The sequence below is a fragment of the Drosophila takahashii genome, chromosome X (genome assembly GCF_030179915.1).
Source record: "Drosophila takahashii strain IR98-3 E-12201 chromosome X, DtakHiC1v2, whole genome shotgun sequence".
NCBI classification, from domain to species: Eukaryota; Metazoa; Arthropoda; class Insecta; order Diptera; family Drosophilidae; genus Drosophila; species Drosophila takahashii.
In genome coordinates this window covers 165,077-180,528 of record NC_091683.1, presented here as the reverse complement: position 1 = coordinate 180,528, position 15,452 = coordinate 165,077, and the positions used below count along the sequence as shown (strand labels likewise).

General features: G+C 38.4%; 1 protein-coding gene across 1 annotated transcript; it reads right to left on the bottom strand.

The window, feature by feature from the left end:
* Nucleotides 1-67: 67 nt before the first annotated feature.
* Nucleotides 68-6,788, bottom strand: sl (small wing phospholipase C gamma 1). The gene is made up of 4 exons (XM_017156209.3): nucleotides 5,167-6,788; nucleotides 4,237-4,708; nucleotides 3,322-4,172; nucleotides 68-3,236 (listed from the first exon to the last, which is right to left on the bottom strand). The coding sequence occupies exons 1-4, from the start codon at nucleotides 6,475-6,477 to the stop codon at nucleotides 2,166-2,168; spliced, it is 3,705 nt and encodes a 1,234-aa protein (XP_017011698.1). The 5' UTR covers nucleotides 6,478-6,788; the 3' UTR covers nucleotides 68-2,165.
* Nucleotides 6,789-15,452: the final 8,664 nt, after the last annotated feature.

Here is a 15,452-nt window from a genome sequence, read left to right as displayed (position 1 = left end):
TAATAATTTATTTGTGTGCTAATTCTTCAAGGAATCTTCGATAGGCAAACGCAAAAAATTAAAACAGTTTAATATATGGACAGCTAACGCCGGTAAATTTTTATTTGGCATTAAATAATGTATGCATGTATACATTTTGTGTGTTCGCTGTATATAAGGCATTTACAAAATAGTTGAAAATATCTATTAGATATACAGATACACTTAAAGACGAAACGTACAACTTAAATACATTTTGGGTACATATACTAAAAACGATTGGCTAATTCTCAAAAGCGAAAATGTCCAATTCAGATCTATGATGCGAAATGTTCTGGTGTTGGGGCTGCAGAATGTTGTTCATATAGTTAAATGCAAATGCATGACAAATGATATATAATAGTGTGTTTAGACTGACATGCGACGAAATACATAAGTAAAGCTCAATTTTTATGTCAGTTTTCTTTAAATTCGAATGTTTTAAGACTGCATCTAATGCCTCGCATTATTTTTGAATATTCGAAATTGATTCTAGTAGTCTAAGTCTAAACATACTATTAGGGGCTGTCCATATATTACGTAATCATCTAGGGGGGGGGGAGGGGGTCCACCAAATGATTACTCTAGTGCAAATTATTTTTTTTTTGTATGGAGAATTGATTACATGGGTCAAAAGTCGCCGAAATTGTGATTACGTAATATATGGACAGCCCCTTAGGAGTTGTAGCGATCATTCTAGCGGGCATTCAAATGGAATGCAAATCGTTTTCAGATGCTATATCTCTCGATACCCATATTAGTTCTAGGTCGTTTATTTTTCCCTCCTTAAATCGACTAGTGTAGTTTATCGATCTTTAATATTTTGATTACAAAATGCATTAACAAAAATAAAGTCTATTAGGTTAGTTTAGAATTTGTAGATCTTGCAGATTAGGAGAGGCAAGCGCGAAATTGTATACATAGAAATTTGAAAATCGTAAACACCCGTGATTTGATCAAATCATGTTCACGAGGAACCCTTAGTTTAGTTTTGTTTCGATTATTTGTTCAAAATACTAATCAAAATTGATCAAAAATGAGTTTAAAACATGTACATATATTCACAGGACTGAGTCAATAGTTAACGTTTAACTAGGTTGACTCCACTAGTACTCATATTATTTATTAAAAATGAAATACGATTTTTGATCTTGGGTAAGCGTTGATTTTTAAGGCACTTGTAAACTAGAGATACTGATTTACTTTTTTGTAGTAATTTCTAACTTTTTGTATTATTCCTTTTGAAGATGATTTGATTTTTCCACGCATTTTTGAAATGCTCTCTGAGTATTTGCGCTAAAGAAAAGTTATATAAAGAAGTTTAGGAAAGGCGCTTGCGAATGATATCCGAGTCCTCCTGCTTATGTAATAGTTTTAAACGTTGTCCTTATACTCTAAATTAACATTTTTTTTAAGTTTGCAATGTAACACTTATGAAGGGGTGTTCAATAATAACAAAATTTTAAAAATTAATATCAAATGTCATTTGAATTCGATGCTAAAGTGTAAGTAAATTATACTTTCGAATTCAAGAAAAACTTTTGAAAGCAAAAACAGGAATATGACAATTAAATCAGTTTCGATTTTGACTACTTTTTTTTTTTGTTTTACGATATCGCTTTGTGCTCTTTTAGCCATAATTTTTAGTTCTCCTGAATCAATGACCCATCCAAAGATGCTCAGATTGCACATAATATAGTGGTAAACAAGAGTAGATGTACGAATACTGCAATGAACTCATGATAGAACGAAAATTAATCATAAGTATATGTAGAGGCCAATTGATTGAACGTTGATTCAGTAGACGCCAAAAAATATGGAAAAGTCAAATTTGTTTCGGGAGTTCCCACTTTCATGAATTTGATTATTATTAGAACACTAATTGTATAGTATGCGCTACCATATCTTCTGATTCGTATAGAATTTAATCGAAATCGTCAAAAGTTTTCGGTATCTTCATTAAAGCTAGTTTGAGTCGGAGAATCAGATCATAGTTTGAATAAAACGGTGGAGCAATACTAGCTTTGCATTCTTTCAGGTAAACAATTGGTTTTCCCATTTACTTATACATACATGCAGACTTGGAATCATTGCTTGCACTCATAACGCATCTACGGTCCAGTGCACCAACCAACTATATAATCCGACTACGGGGAAGTGGCATTGGCGATCTTGATGTTGATCAGTAAAGACGATAATTCCAGCTCTTCACTAAACTTATTTCGCAAAATGACGCTGCGATAGCCCTGGCGAACACAGGTCAGCGGATAACACGCCTGGGCGATGAAGTGCGTCTCGGCGAACATGTCCTCGTCCTGGACCTCAAAGCGAAGGATCGCGAATTGCGGATTGCGCACGTTGAACTCGCACGATTCATTCCACACCGGATTGAATCCGTTCTCGTTGACTTTGGTGCGATACTTGACGCCCGTATCGTAACTGGCGCCAACTATTTCGACCACGATCTGTGGATTGTTCGATTTGCCGCCACGAAATAGATGACGTGCGGCTATCAGGCGAATGGTAACTTTCACCCCGCCAAAACCATCGCACAGGGGATTGTTGGGTTGGAAGCTTTCCGACTTCATGAATGCCGGCTTCAGGATATAGCCACATTGGCCATTGTTCCGGAACTTGGCCTGATTGAACTGCATGGCCCTGTCTCCCGTCTGGTAGTTCAGTGCGATCATCTGTGATCCGATATTCCAGAAAGGCATCGGATTAAAATTTGACGAATCCAAGCGCTGTCCCTTTGGGTACACTCGACTAATCTGATTGCGATGGTAGGAGAGAAATAGCTGTGTGTTCTGCTGCAAGAATTGCTTTTCCGCCTTTGTTTCGGGGAAGCTGGACATTTCCTGGAATATCCACGAGTGCTCGCGGAAGGGCACGCTGCGGAAGTAGATGATCAGGTCGGACATCTCCTTGGCCACCCGGGCAGTGCGCTCCTTTTTCCGTCGCTCCGTGGCCAGTTGGCTGGCGATTAGGGCCGCCTCCTGGATGGCCTTTATCCACTCGTAGGCCGTCTCCTGGTTGTCAAAGCCGATCACAAACGGATTCTGCATCGTTGGCGTTTGTATCTGCAGCTTGAAGATAATCCCCGGGTCGTTGGACTCGAAAAGCGAGGCCACAGCTCCGAATATCTCTATGGAGTCAGTGCGCCCATCGGTTCCGTCCTCGTTTAACGAGTTGTAGTCCTCGGTAGCAGAATCAATAACCTGGATGTCGGCAAAATGCAGATTATAATTTTATTTGGTTATATGTGTTGTTTGGTTATATCCAACTTAGAGCCATCAATCTCACCTTTACATAATTTGCCGGCAGATGCTTCTTTATCATTCCACCGTAGTCCCCAATCCACCACATCGAGTTGTCCCTCTGGACGTTTGTGATGATGGCATGCTTGGGGAACGAGAGTTCGTCCGGCTTGTTTGCCTTGTAGCTGTAGAGGGCCTTGCAGGTGACATATTCCTCCAGATTGGAGCCCATGTAATTGGATGCCCCGTTGTCGTCGTGGCCAGTGTGATCGCCCTGGGCGCTCTCCGCCAGCGCCTGACGCAGCAGCTCCTGAGAAACCGGATGGCTGAGCTTGACATTGCGATAGAGCGGATTTCGCGTATAGTAGTTGATCAGCGAGACGAGGGACTCGAAATTCATCGTATCGATGCCGTACAGACGACCCTCCTGCATAATGCGGCAGTGCTTGATCTTCCGGTTGATCGTAAACGAAATGACGAAGGCGTTAATGCTCTGCACCGACGGCCTGACGAGAAACGAACCGATGTCGAGTCTATATAGGCCCTGCTCCGCTTGCTCTTTAGTGGTGTTTGGGTGGAACCACTCCTGATCCTCGTGTTTTTTTGGCTGTGGCACAGGCTCCTTTAGTATAATCGAAAACTCCGAGCTTCGCAGCATATTCTTTCGATAGTAAACGATCAGGGAGTATAGGGAGTCAAACACGAAATTCTCCACTAAATAGTACTTGATTGAACCATTCTCGTGCTTCAGCTTAATGCGACAGTGATTCGGTCGATTTCGGCGCCAAAAAGAGAGACTATAGTCGCCCACAAAAGTGGCTGATTCGCGTACCAAAAATGTTCCGTCGCCAAAATGTTTATACTGCTTTAGTAGATCGTCTGCTTCCTTCCTGCCACCTAAAAAACGTACATAACCAAGTAACTTATCATACATAGGTTTGGAAAACTATACTATACGAACCTTCCAGTTTCCCATGGAACCAATTCTCGCCAAAGTGCAGCTCGTCGTTGGCCGATGCATCCTTCTGTTTTTGCTGCATGTTGCTGTTCAGCGAACACGACGAGGATAGTCCAAAGTCATCGTCCTCGGAGTTTCCGTTACGCGTCTCGTTGATCTCGGATGAGTAGATGAGCTCCTGGTGGGTCAGGACGAACTGATACAGGTTCCAGGACTTATCGACCGGATCCTTAAAGTACAGCAATCCCTCCTTGAACACCTTGCGCACATTCTCGCCATCGTTCTCCCCACCGCCCGCTCCGCCCAGCGAAGATCTATGGCCCAGCGAACCGGTGCCGGAAATCCCATTGCTGATATCGTCGAACTGCGGCAACTTCTTGTGCTTGAGGATTATCTTGCGACGCAACTGGTATGGTGACGGCAAGTGTTGCTCGTTTCGGTCACAAGGTTGCGAAAGCAGCGTGTCCCCAAATACCTGAAAGGTAGCAAGGGAAATATAAGTCATAAATAAATAAAATATGTATTTATATCATGTTCGATCTAAGAGTCTTATTATGCTTTAAAAAAAGCATAAACCAAAAATTCGAAATTTTTTAAGAAAAAATGAATGTGCCGGAAAGTGATGGGTTAGTTAGCTTATGTTGTTAGCTGCTCAAAATAATGGTCTTTTAGCTTATCGCCTTGGTTTAACGAAACTACGTTAGAAAACAGCTACGAAAGGGCATTTTAGCAATCTCCATTATTTTTACTTAAGAAAATATTGCAAAAAAAGTCATAGAAATACAAAACCAAACAAAAGGCAATAACCAAGAAAGCATATGAACCAATTTTCAGAGTGAGTGAGTTTCAATCATGCAGAACCCTAGTTTGCATGCTATAAACAAATTGTGTATGGGCTATTTATAGTTCCCGATTAGGTCAGCGTCAGCTTACCTCGATCAGGGCCTGCGCCATGTTTCGCTGCTGCTCCAGGGAGCAGTTCTGCTCGATGGAGAGTATCACCGGATACTCGGAGGTGGTGAAGGCGTGATCCTTGATCGTCTTGATGACGTCCATGAACTTGATCTTGGAGGTCATCGTGTGGCCATGGAAGATGTAGGGCAGGTTATCCGGGCCATTCCAACAGTCCAGCTCGATGCAGCGACAGCCCATGCGAAGGGCGCGCGCGTAGGCCTCGCAGGAGGATTCGCTGGAGAACTGATCGCCGGTTAGGTAGGTATTATGCGACGAGGCGATCCAGTAGGAGGACAGTGGCAGGTTCATGTCCATAAACACCGAGTCGTACTTGCTGTTCCACAGGTCGTTCTGCTTGGAGAACAGAAAGTCCACGAACTCCGAGAAGGTCAGATACGGCTCCTGGACATCCCGCTCCACATCCTGCACAAAGTCCCGTATAAACGAGGCAATGGCTGCGTTACTGATCTCACAGGCGCTCACATCGCGCTGCTCCGACTCCAGGAACTGCTTAAGCTCCGCCGGTCGTACCACCTGCTGGTCCTCCGAGTATGGAAAGTTAGCCCCGCTAGATCCTGAACCCGATAGATTGCTGGCAAAGCCGTTGGGCAGCAGCAGCTTCTGATACAGTCGCGAGAAATCGTCGAACTTCAGGTCGTGCTTGCGCCGCACATCCTCGGTGAAGTGCTCCATGAACTTGCCGGTGGTCATCTTGCAGCTAACGCCGGCCAGGAAGAGCTTGAAGTCCTTGATCGTCACCTGTGCCGGCGACTGTTCCGTCGCCTTGGCCGAATGCGAGTTGACATTCTCGATTTGGTAGTACTCTCGCCGCAGCCAGCGATCGATTTGCAGGGTATAGGGTGCTCCCAGTGTGTCCTTGACCATATACTGCAGCCCCCGCACCCAATTATCGGCCTCAATCTCCGACAGCGCCACGACCGAGAAGCTCTTCAGCTTGAAGTGACTGCCGTGTAGAATGACAAAGCATTTGCTGGACTCGAAGCGCTGGCAATCGTCGGCGAAGAGTCTGAACTCCTTGGAGTGCTTGCCCACCCGGATCTCACGGATCTCCCGCAGCTGTATGGCGCCCTCGTAGTCGGTGCGTGGCGTTTGGGTGGCGACCGTGGCCCAGATCACCTGGCGCGTCTCACGGATGAGCATCAGGTGGCGGCGATCCGGACGACGCTGCTTCCCATACAACTTGGTCACGATGGTTCCGCGCTCCAGCATACCGATGGTCTGCTCCATCTCGCCCAGCAGCGGGGCACTCATCGCACTAAAGCAGCTCATCCTGGAATCTGGATTTAATGGGGTCAAATCCTGTCCTGCCGTTTCCTGTCGCTGGCTGCCACAGGTTGTTCCTCGCCTCGCCAACCAATCACCCAAAAACTAAGTGCAATGCATGCAAACTGTGGGCTCCAGCGTTATCCCTTCGCAGATCAACTGCCCCACTCTCTTCCACTTGGTTGGCGCACAAATCACGGGAAGTGGACCGTAGAACCGAGTTTAACTATGCAATATTTATAAAATGTACCCAAAAAAAATACCTTTCCAGCACTTTTACGGTTTAGAGGTGGAACTAATATGACTTAGAGCTGGGAGCCGCCTGCGAACTAGTTCGCTGCCCATGCATCCGATATTAATTCTTGGGCGGAAATCGTAAACTTTTAAATCGTTAAAATGTAATATGCGTACATTTTTAAACCATTTGCTCTCTTTGTTAACCTTCTGTTTCGAGCATCTAACAACCGAAGCTAACGATCGTCATCACTTGTCCAACATTTTATTTTTTGTTCAAATTTCGCAAAATTGACAAAATTTAAAAGTTTCTGGTTTAAATGACAATCGATTGGGAATTCAATTACGAGCACAGGAAGGTATGACACTCTGCTTTTCGATCATTATTTCCAATGTTTCGGCCAAAATACTGATATTTTAGGGTGAAAAATATGGATTCGAGTTTTTGACAAAATAACTTTACAACCACCAACACCCACACCAACTTCGATGTCGATGCACTACATCTTGGGGTCCGGTTCCATCCATTGACATCCCATTTTATGAATCTCCTAAAATCACTTCACAACCACCAACACCCACACCAACTTCCGGTCAACTGATTTATCGGCTACCATAGCACCTAGGTCATGAATTTTAAGCTAGAACTAGTTGGGAATTATATGTTCCCACCGAGAGAATATTTTTAGATTGACAATATCGATGACGTGGCCCATTGTAAATTTCATTAGTTTTGCAATTAACAGTCGTAATTTGGACAAATGAAGCCTGACAGTTTAACGAATGACTGTTTTGAACAGCTAACAACCTAAGCTAACGATCCCCATCACTTTTGGAAAAAATTAATTTTTTGACCAATTTTTGCATTTCTTATAAGTCATTTTGTAAATAAATACCTAATTAAGGGACATACCTGGACAGGATTACGATGCACTGCATATTGGAGTCCAGTTCCATCCAGATGACATCCTAATATGTGAGTCTCCTGAAGTCACTTCACAACCACAAACACCCACACCCACTTCCGGTCAACTGATTTATCGGCTACCATAGCCCCTAGGTCATGCATTTTAAGCTAGAACAAGTTGGGAATTATATGTTCCCACCGAGAGCATATTTTTAGATTGACAATATCGATGACGTGGCCCATTGTAAATTTCATTAGTTTTGCAATTAACAGTCGTAATTTGGGCAAATAAAGGCCGGCAGTTAAACGGGCGACTGTTTTGAACAGCTAACAACATAAGCTAACGATCCCCATCACTTTTGGGGAAAATAAATTTTTCACCAATTTTCGAATTTTTGATAAGGGGTTACATCATAATTTTTTGCAAAAAATTGACAAAATTGAAAAGTTTTAGGTTTGAATGCCAATCGTTTGGCAATTCAATTACGAGCTCAGCAAGGTATGACACTCCGTTTTTGGATCATTATTTCCAATGTTTCGGCCAAAATACTGATATTTGATATTTAAGGGTGAAATATATGGAATTTTAGGCAAAACTAAACGTTTTTGGAGCTTTTTACCTAATTAAGGAGCATACCTGGTAAGGAGGTCGATACTCTGCATCTTGGAGTCCAGTCCATCCAATTTATGAATCTCCTAAAATCACTTCACAACCACCAACACCCACACCAACTTCCGGTCAACTGATTTATCGGCTACCATAGCACCTAGGTCATGAATTTTAAGCTAGAACTAGTTGGGAATTATAAGTTCCCACCGAGAGAATATTTTTAGATTGACATTATCGATGACGTGGCCCATTGTAAATTTCATTATTTTGCAAGTAACAGTCGTAATTTGGACAAATCAAGGCCTACAGTTAAACGGCCGACTGTTTTGAACAGCTAACAACCTAAGCTTACGATTTTCGCATTTTGGATAAGGGGTCATGATCATCATGATTTTTTGCAAAAAAAATTGACAAAATTTAAAATTTCTAGGTTTTAATACCAATCGATTGGGAATTCAATTACGAGTTCAGCAAGGTATGACACTCCGTTTTTGTATCATTATTTCCAATGTTTCTGCCAAGATACTGATATTTTAGGAAGGAAAACATGGATTCGAATTTTATACAAAAAGAAACCTTTTTTTTTGCGGTTTTTCAGTTGTCATTTTGGCAAATCAAGGCCGACAGCTAAACGCCCGACTATCCCCATCACTTTCCGAACAATTTATTTTTTGATAAATTTTCGCTAGATTTTGGGGTTTTTTGACGCTCTAATTTTTAGAAATATTTATTGAGCAAGTTTAGGGATTTTTTTTCGCAAATTATATTACCTAAATGTTTGGAAAAAGCACTACAAAATCAAACATATAAACAAAAAAACTTTACACACGGCTCTCCTTTCGAGTACACAGATTTTTTTTATTTTAACATTTCTACATCATATTGAGATATTACTTATTTCTTGTACATGTTCGAAACTAACTGATTTTTTGAATTTTGGTGGATGGCTGGATTTTTTAGGGGGAAATATCGACTGTATGAGATTTTTAGAGGGAAAGTAGGGATGTCAAATATTTTAAAAATATCGTATCGCTGATATATTTTCTTTAAGAAAAATATCAGTATGATATATAATATAGCGCCAAAAAAACATCGATATATCAGATACTTTTGATATTTTTTTTTCAGTTGAATTTCAAAATTTTAACCGCGTAAATAAGCTAACAACAAAGACTTTTGCCCTAAAATTAATGTAAAAGCACTAGAAAAGTATAAACAATATAATACGTTTTATGAAATTTCTTATTTTATTAGCTCCACACATAAAAGTTTTTGTTTTTCAAGTGGGATAACATTTTTGATGTATTCCCACATGTTTTAATAGTTTTAAAACAAAGTTTGCACTTAGTTTTTTGTTATTAAATTCACCGAAATAAATTTTAACACGCTTCATTTTTTTGTGCACAGATGAGAGAAAGATATGCAAATATCAAATAATATCGAAAAATAAAATATCGATATTGTGATATTTGGCTAAATAAATATCACGATATAAATATATTTTTTTTTGCAAAAAATATCGATATATTGATATTTTGATATATTTTTGACATCCCTACTTTTAAATCGTTAAAATGTAATATGCGTACATTTTTAAACCATTTGCTCTCTTTGTTAACCTTCTGTTTCGAGCATCTAACAACCGAAGCTAACGATCGTCATCACTTGTCCAACATTTTATTTTTTGTTCAAATTTCGCAAAATTGACAAAATTTAAAAGTTTCTGGTTTAAATGACAATCGATTGGGAATTCAATTACGAGCACAGGAAGGTATGACACTCTGCTTTTCGATCATTATTTCCAATGTTTCGGCCAAAATACTGATATTTTAGGGTGAAAAATATGGATTCGAGTTTTTGACAAAATAACTTTACAACCACCAACACCCACACCAACTTCGATGTCGATGCACTACATCTTGGGGTCCGGTTCCATCCATTGACATCCCATTTTATAAATCTCCTAAAATCACTTCACAACCACCAACACCCACACCAACTTCCGGTCAACTGATTTATCGGCTACCATAGCACCTAGGTCATGAATTTTAAGCTAGAACTAGTTGGGAATTATATGTTCCCACCGAGAGAATATTTTTAGATTGACAATATCGATGACGTGGCCCATTGTAAATTTCATTAGTTTTGCAATTAACAGTCGTAATTTGGACAAATGAAGCCTGACAGTTTAACGAATGACTGTTTTGAACAGCTAACAACCTAAGCTAACGATCCCCATCACTTTTGGAAAAAATTAATTTTTTGACCAATTTTTGCATTTCTTATAAGTCATTTTGTAAATAAATACCTAATTAAGGGACATACCTGGACAGGATTACGATGCACTGCATATTGGAGTCCAGTTCCATCCAGATGACATCCTAATATGTGAGTCTCCTGAAGTCACTTCACAACCACAAACACCCACACCCACTTCCGGTCAACTGATTTATCGGCTACCATAGCCCCTAGGTCATGCATTTTAAGCTAGAACAAGTTGGGAATTATATGTTCCCACCGAGAGCATATTTTTAGATTGACAATATCGATGACGTGGCCCATTGTAAATTTCATTAGTTTTGCAATTAACAGTCGTAATTTGGGCAAATAAAGGCCGGCAGTTAAACGGGCGACTGTTTTGAACAGCTAACAACATAAGCTAACGATCCCCATCACTTTTGGGGAAAATAAATTTTTCACCAATTTTCGAATTTTTGATAAGGGGTTACATCATAATTTTTTGCAAAAAATTGACAAAATTGAAAAGTTTTAGGTTTGAATGCCAATCGTTTGGCAATTCAATTACGAGCTCAGCAAGGTATGACACTCCGTTTTTGGATCATTATTTCCAATGTTTCGGCCAAAATACTGATATTTGATATTTAAGGGTGAAATATATGGAATTTTAGGCAAAACTAAACGTTTTTGGAACTTTTTACCTATTTAAGGAGCATACCTGGTAAGGAGGTCGATACTCTGCATCTTGGAGTCCAGTCCATCCAATTTATGAATCTCCTAAAATCACTTCACAACCACCAACACCCACACCAACTTCCGGACAACTGATTTATCGGCTACCATAGCACCTAGGTCATGAATTTTAAGCTAGAACTAGTTGGGAATTATAAGTTCCCACCGAGAGAATATTTTTAGATTGACATTATCGATGACGTGGCCCATTGTAAATTTCATTATTTTGCAAGTAACAGTCGTAATTTGGACAAATCAAGGCCTACAGTTAAACGGCCGACTGTTTTGAACAGCTAACAACCTAAGCTTACGATTTTCGCATTTTGGATAAGGGGTCATGATCATCATGATTTTTTGCAAAAAAAATTGACAAAATTTAAAATTTCTAGGTTTTAATACCAATCGATTGGGAATTCAATTACGAGTTCAGCAAGGTATGACACTCCGTTTTTGTATCATTATTTCCAATGTTTCTGCCAAGATACTGATATTTTAGGAAGGAAAACATGGATTCGAATTTTATACAAAAAGAAACCTTTTTTTTTGCGGTTTTTCAGTTGTCATTTTGGCAAATCAAGGCCGACAGCTAAACGCCCGACTATCCCCATCACTTTCCGAACAATTTATTTTTTGATAAATTTTCGCTAGATTTTGGGGTTTTTTGACGCTCTAATTTTTAGAAATATTTATTGAGCAAGTTTAGGGATTTTTTTTCGCAAATTATATTACCTAAATGTTTGGAAAAAGCACTACAAAATCAAACATATAAACAAAAAAACTTTACACACGGCTCTCCTTTCGAGTACACAGATTTTTTTTATTTTAACATTTCTACATCATATTGAGATATTACTTATTTCTTGTACATGTTCGAAACTAACTGATTTTTTGAATTTTGGTGGATGGCTGGATTTTTTAGGGGGAAATATCGACTGTATGAGATTTTTAGAGGGAAAGTAGGGATGTCAAATATTTTAAAAATATCGTATCGCTGATATATTTTCTTTAAGAAAAATATCAGTATGATATATAATATAGCGCCAAAAAAACATCGATATATCAGATACTTTTGATATTTTTTTTTCAGTTGAATTTCAAAATTTTAACCGCGTAAATAAGCTAACAACAAAGACTTTTGCCCTAAAATTAATGTAAAAGCACTAGAAAAGTATAAACAATATAATACGTTTTATGAAATTTCTTATTTTATTAGCTCCACACATAAAAGTTTTTGTTTTTCAAGTGGGATAACATTTTTGATGTATTCCCACATGTTTTAATAGTTTTAAAACAAAGTTTGCACTTAGTTTTTTGTTATTAAATTCACCGAAATAAATTTTAACACGCTTCATTTTTTTGTGCACAGATGAGAGAAAGATATGCAAATATCAAATAATATCGAAAAATAAAATATCGATATTGTGATATTTGGCTAAATAAATATCACGATATAAATATATTTTTTTTTGCAAAAAATATCGATATATTGATATTTTGATATATTTTTGACATCCCTACTTTTAAATCGTTAAAATGTAATATGCGTACATTTTTAAACCATTTGCTCTCTTTGTTAACCTTCTGTTTCGAGCATCTAACAACCGAAGCTAACGATCGTCATCACTTGTCCAACATTTTATTTTTTGTTCAAATTTCGCAAAATTGACAAAATTTAAAAGTTTCTGGTTTAAATGACAATCGATTGGGAATTCAATTACGAGCACAGGAAGGTATGACACTCTGCTTTTCGATCATTATTTCCAATGTTTCGGCCAAAATACTGATATTTTAGGGTGAAAAATATGGATTCGAGTTTTTGACAAAATAACTTTACAACCACCAACACCCACACCAACTTCGATGTCGATGCACTACATCTTGGGGTCCGGTTCCATCCATTGACATCCCATTTTATAAATCTCCTAAAATCACTTCACAACCACCAACACCCACACCAACTTCCGGTCAACTGATTTATCGGCTACCATAGCACCTAGGTCATGAATTTTAAGCTAGAACTAGTTGGGAATTATATGTTCCCACCGAGAGAATATTTTTAGATTGACAATATCGATGACGTGGCCCATTGTAAATTTCATTAGTTTTGCAATTAACAGTCGTAATTTGGACAAATGAAGCCTGACAGTTTAACGAATGACTGTTTTGAACAGCTAACAACCTAAGCTAACGATCCCCATCACTTTTGGAAAAAATTAATTTTTTGACCAATTTTTGCATTTCTTATAAGTCATTTTGTAAATAAATACCTAATTAAGGGACATACCTGGACAGGATTACGATGCACTGCATATTGGAGTCCAGTTCCATCCAGATGACATCCTAATATGTGAGTCTCCTGAAGTCACTTCACAACCACAAACACCCACACCCACTTCCGGTCAACTGATTTATCGGCTACCATAGCCCCTAGGTCATGCATTTTAAGCTAGAACAAGTTGGGAATTATATGTTCCCACCGAGAGCATATTTTTAGATTGACAATATCGATGACGTGGCCCATTGTAAATTTCATTAGTTTTGCAATTAACAGTCGTAATTTGGGCAAATAAAGGCCGGCAGTTAAACGGGCGACTGTTTTGAACAGCTAACAACATAAGCTAACGATCCCCATCACTTTTGGGGAAAATAAATTTTTCACCAATTTTCGAATTTTTGATAAGGGGTTACATCATAATTTTTTGCAAAAAATTGACAAAATTGAAAAGTTTTAGGTTTGAATGCCAATCGTTTGGCAATTCAATTACGAGCTCAGCAAGGTATGACACTCCGTTTTTGGATCATTATTTCCAATGTTTCGGCCAAAATACTGATATTTGATATTTAAGGGTGAAATATATGGAATTTTAGGCAAAACTAAACGTTTTTGGAACTTTTTACCTATTTAAGGAGCATACCTGGTAAGGAGGTCGATACTCTGCATCTTGGAGTCCAGTCCATCCAATTTATGAATCTCCTAAAATCACTTCACAACCACCAACACCCACACCAACTTCCGGACAACTGATTTATCGGCTACCATAGCACCTAGGTCATGAATTTTAAGCTAGAACTAGTTGGGAATTATAAGTTCCCACCGAGAGAATATTTTTAGATTGACATTATCGATGACGTGGCCCATTGTAAATTTCATTATTTTGCAAGTAACAGTCGTAATTTGGACAAATCAAGGCCTACAGTTAAACGGCCGACTGTTTTGAACAGCTAACAACCTAAGCTTACGATTTTCGCATTTTGGATAAGGGGTCATGATCATCATGATTTTTTGCAAAAAAAATTGACAAAATTTAAAATTTCTAGGTTTTAATACCAATCGATTGGGAATTCAATTACGAGTTCAGCAAGGTATGACACTCCGTTTTTGTATCATTATTTCCAATGTTTCTGCCAAGATACTGATATTTTAGGAAGGAAAACATGGATTCGAATTTTATACAAAAAGAAACCTTTTTTTTTGCGGTTTTTCAGTTGTCATTTTGGCAAATCAAGGCCGACAGCTAAACGCCCGACTATCCCCATCACTTTCCGAACAATTTATTTTTTGATAAATTTTCGCTAGATTTTGGGGTTTTTTGACGCTCTAATTTTTAGAAATATTTATTGAGCAAGTTTAGGGATTTTTTTTCGCAAATTATATTACCTAAATGTTTGGAAAAAGCACTACAAAATCAAACATATAAACAAAAAAACTTTACACACGGCTCTCCTTTCGAGTACACAGATTTTTTTTATTTTAACATTTCTACATCATATTGAGATATTACTTATTTCTTGTACATGTTCGAAACTAACTGATTTTTTGAATTTTGGTGGATGGCTGGATTTTTTAGGGGAAAATATCGACTGTATGAGATTTTTAGAGGGAAAGTAGGGATGTCAAATATTTTAAAAATATCGTATCGCTGATATATTTTCTTTAAGAAAAATATCAGTATGATATATAATATAGCGCCAAAAAAACATCGATATATCAGATACTTTTGATATTTTTTTTTCAGTTGAATTTCAAAATTTTAACCGCGTAAATAAGCTAACAACAAAGACTTTTGCCCTAAAATTAATGTAAAAGCACTAGAAAAGTATAAACAATATAATACGTTTTATGAAATTTCTTATTTTATTAGCTCCACACATAAAAGTTTTTGTTTTTCAAGTGGGATAACATTTTTGATGTATTCCCACATGTTTTAATAGTTTTAAAACAAAGTTTGCACTTAGTTTTTTGTTATTAAATTCACCGAA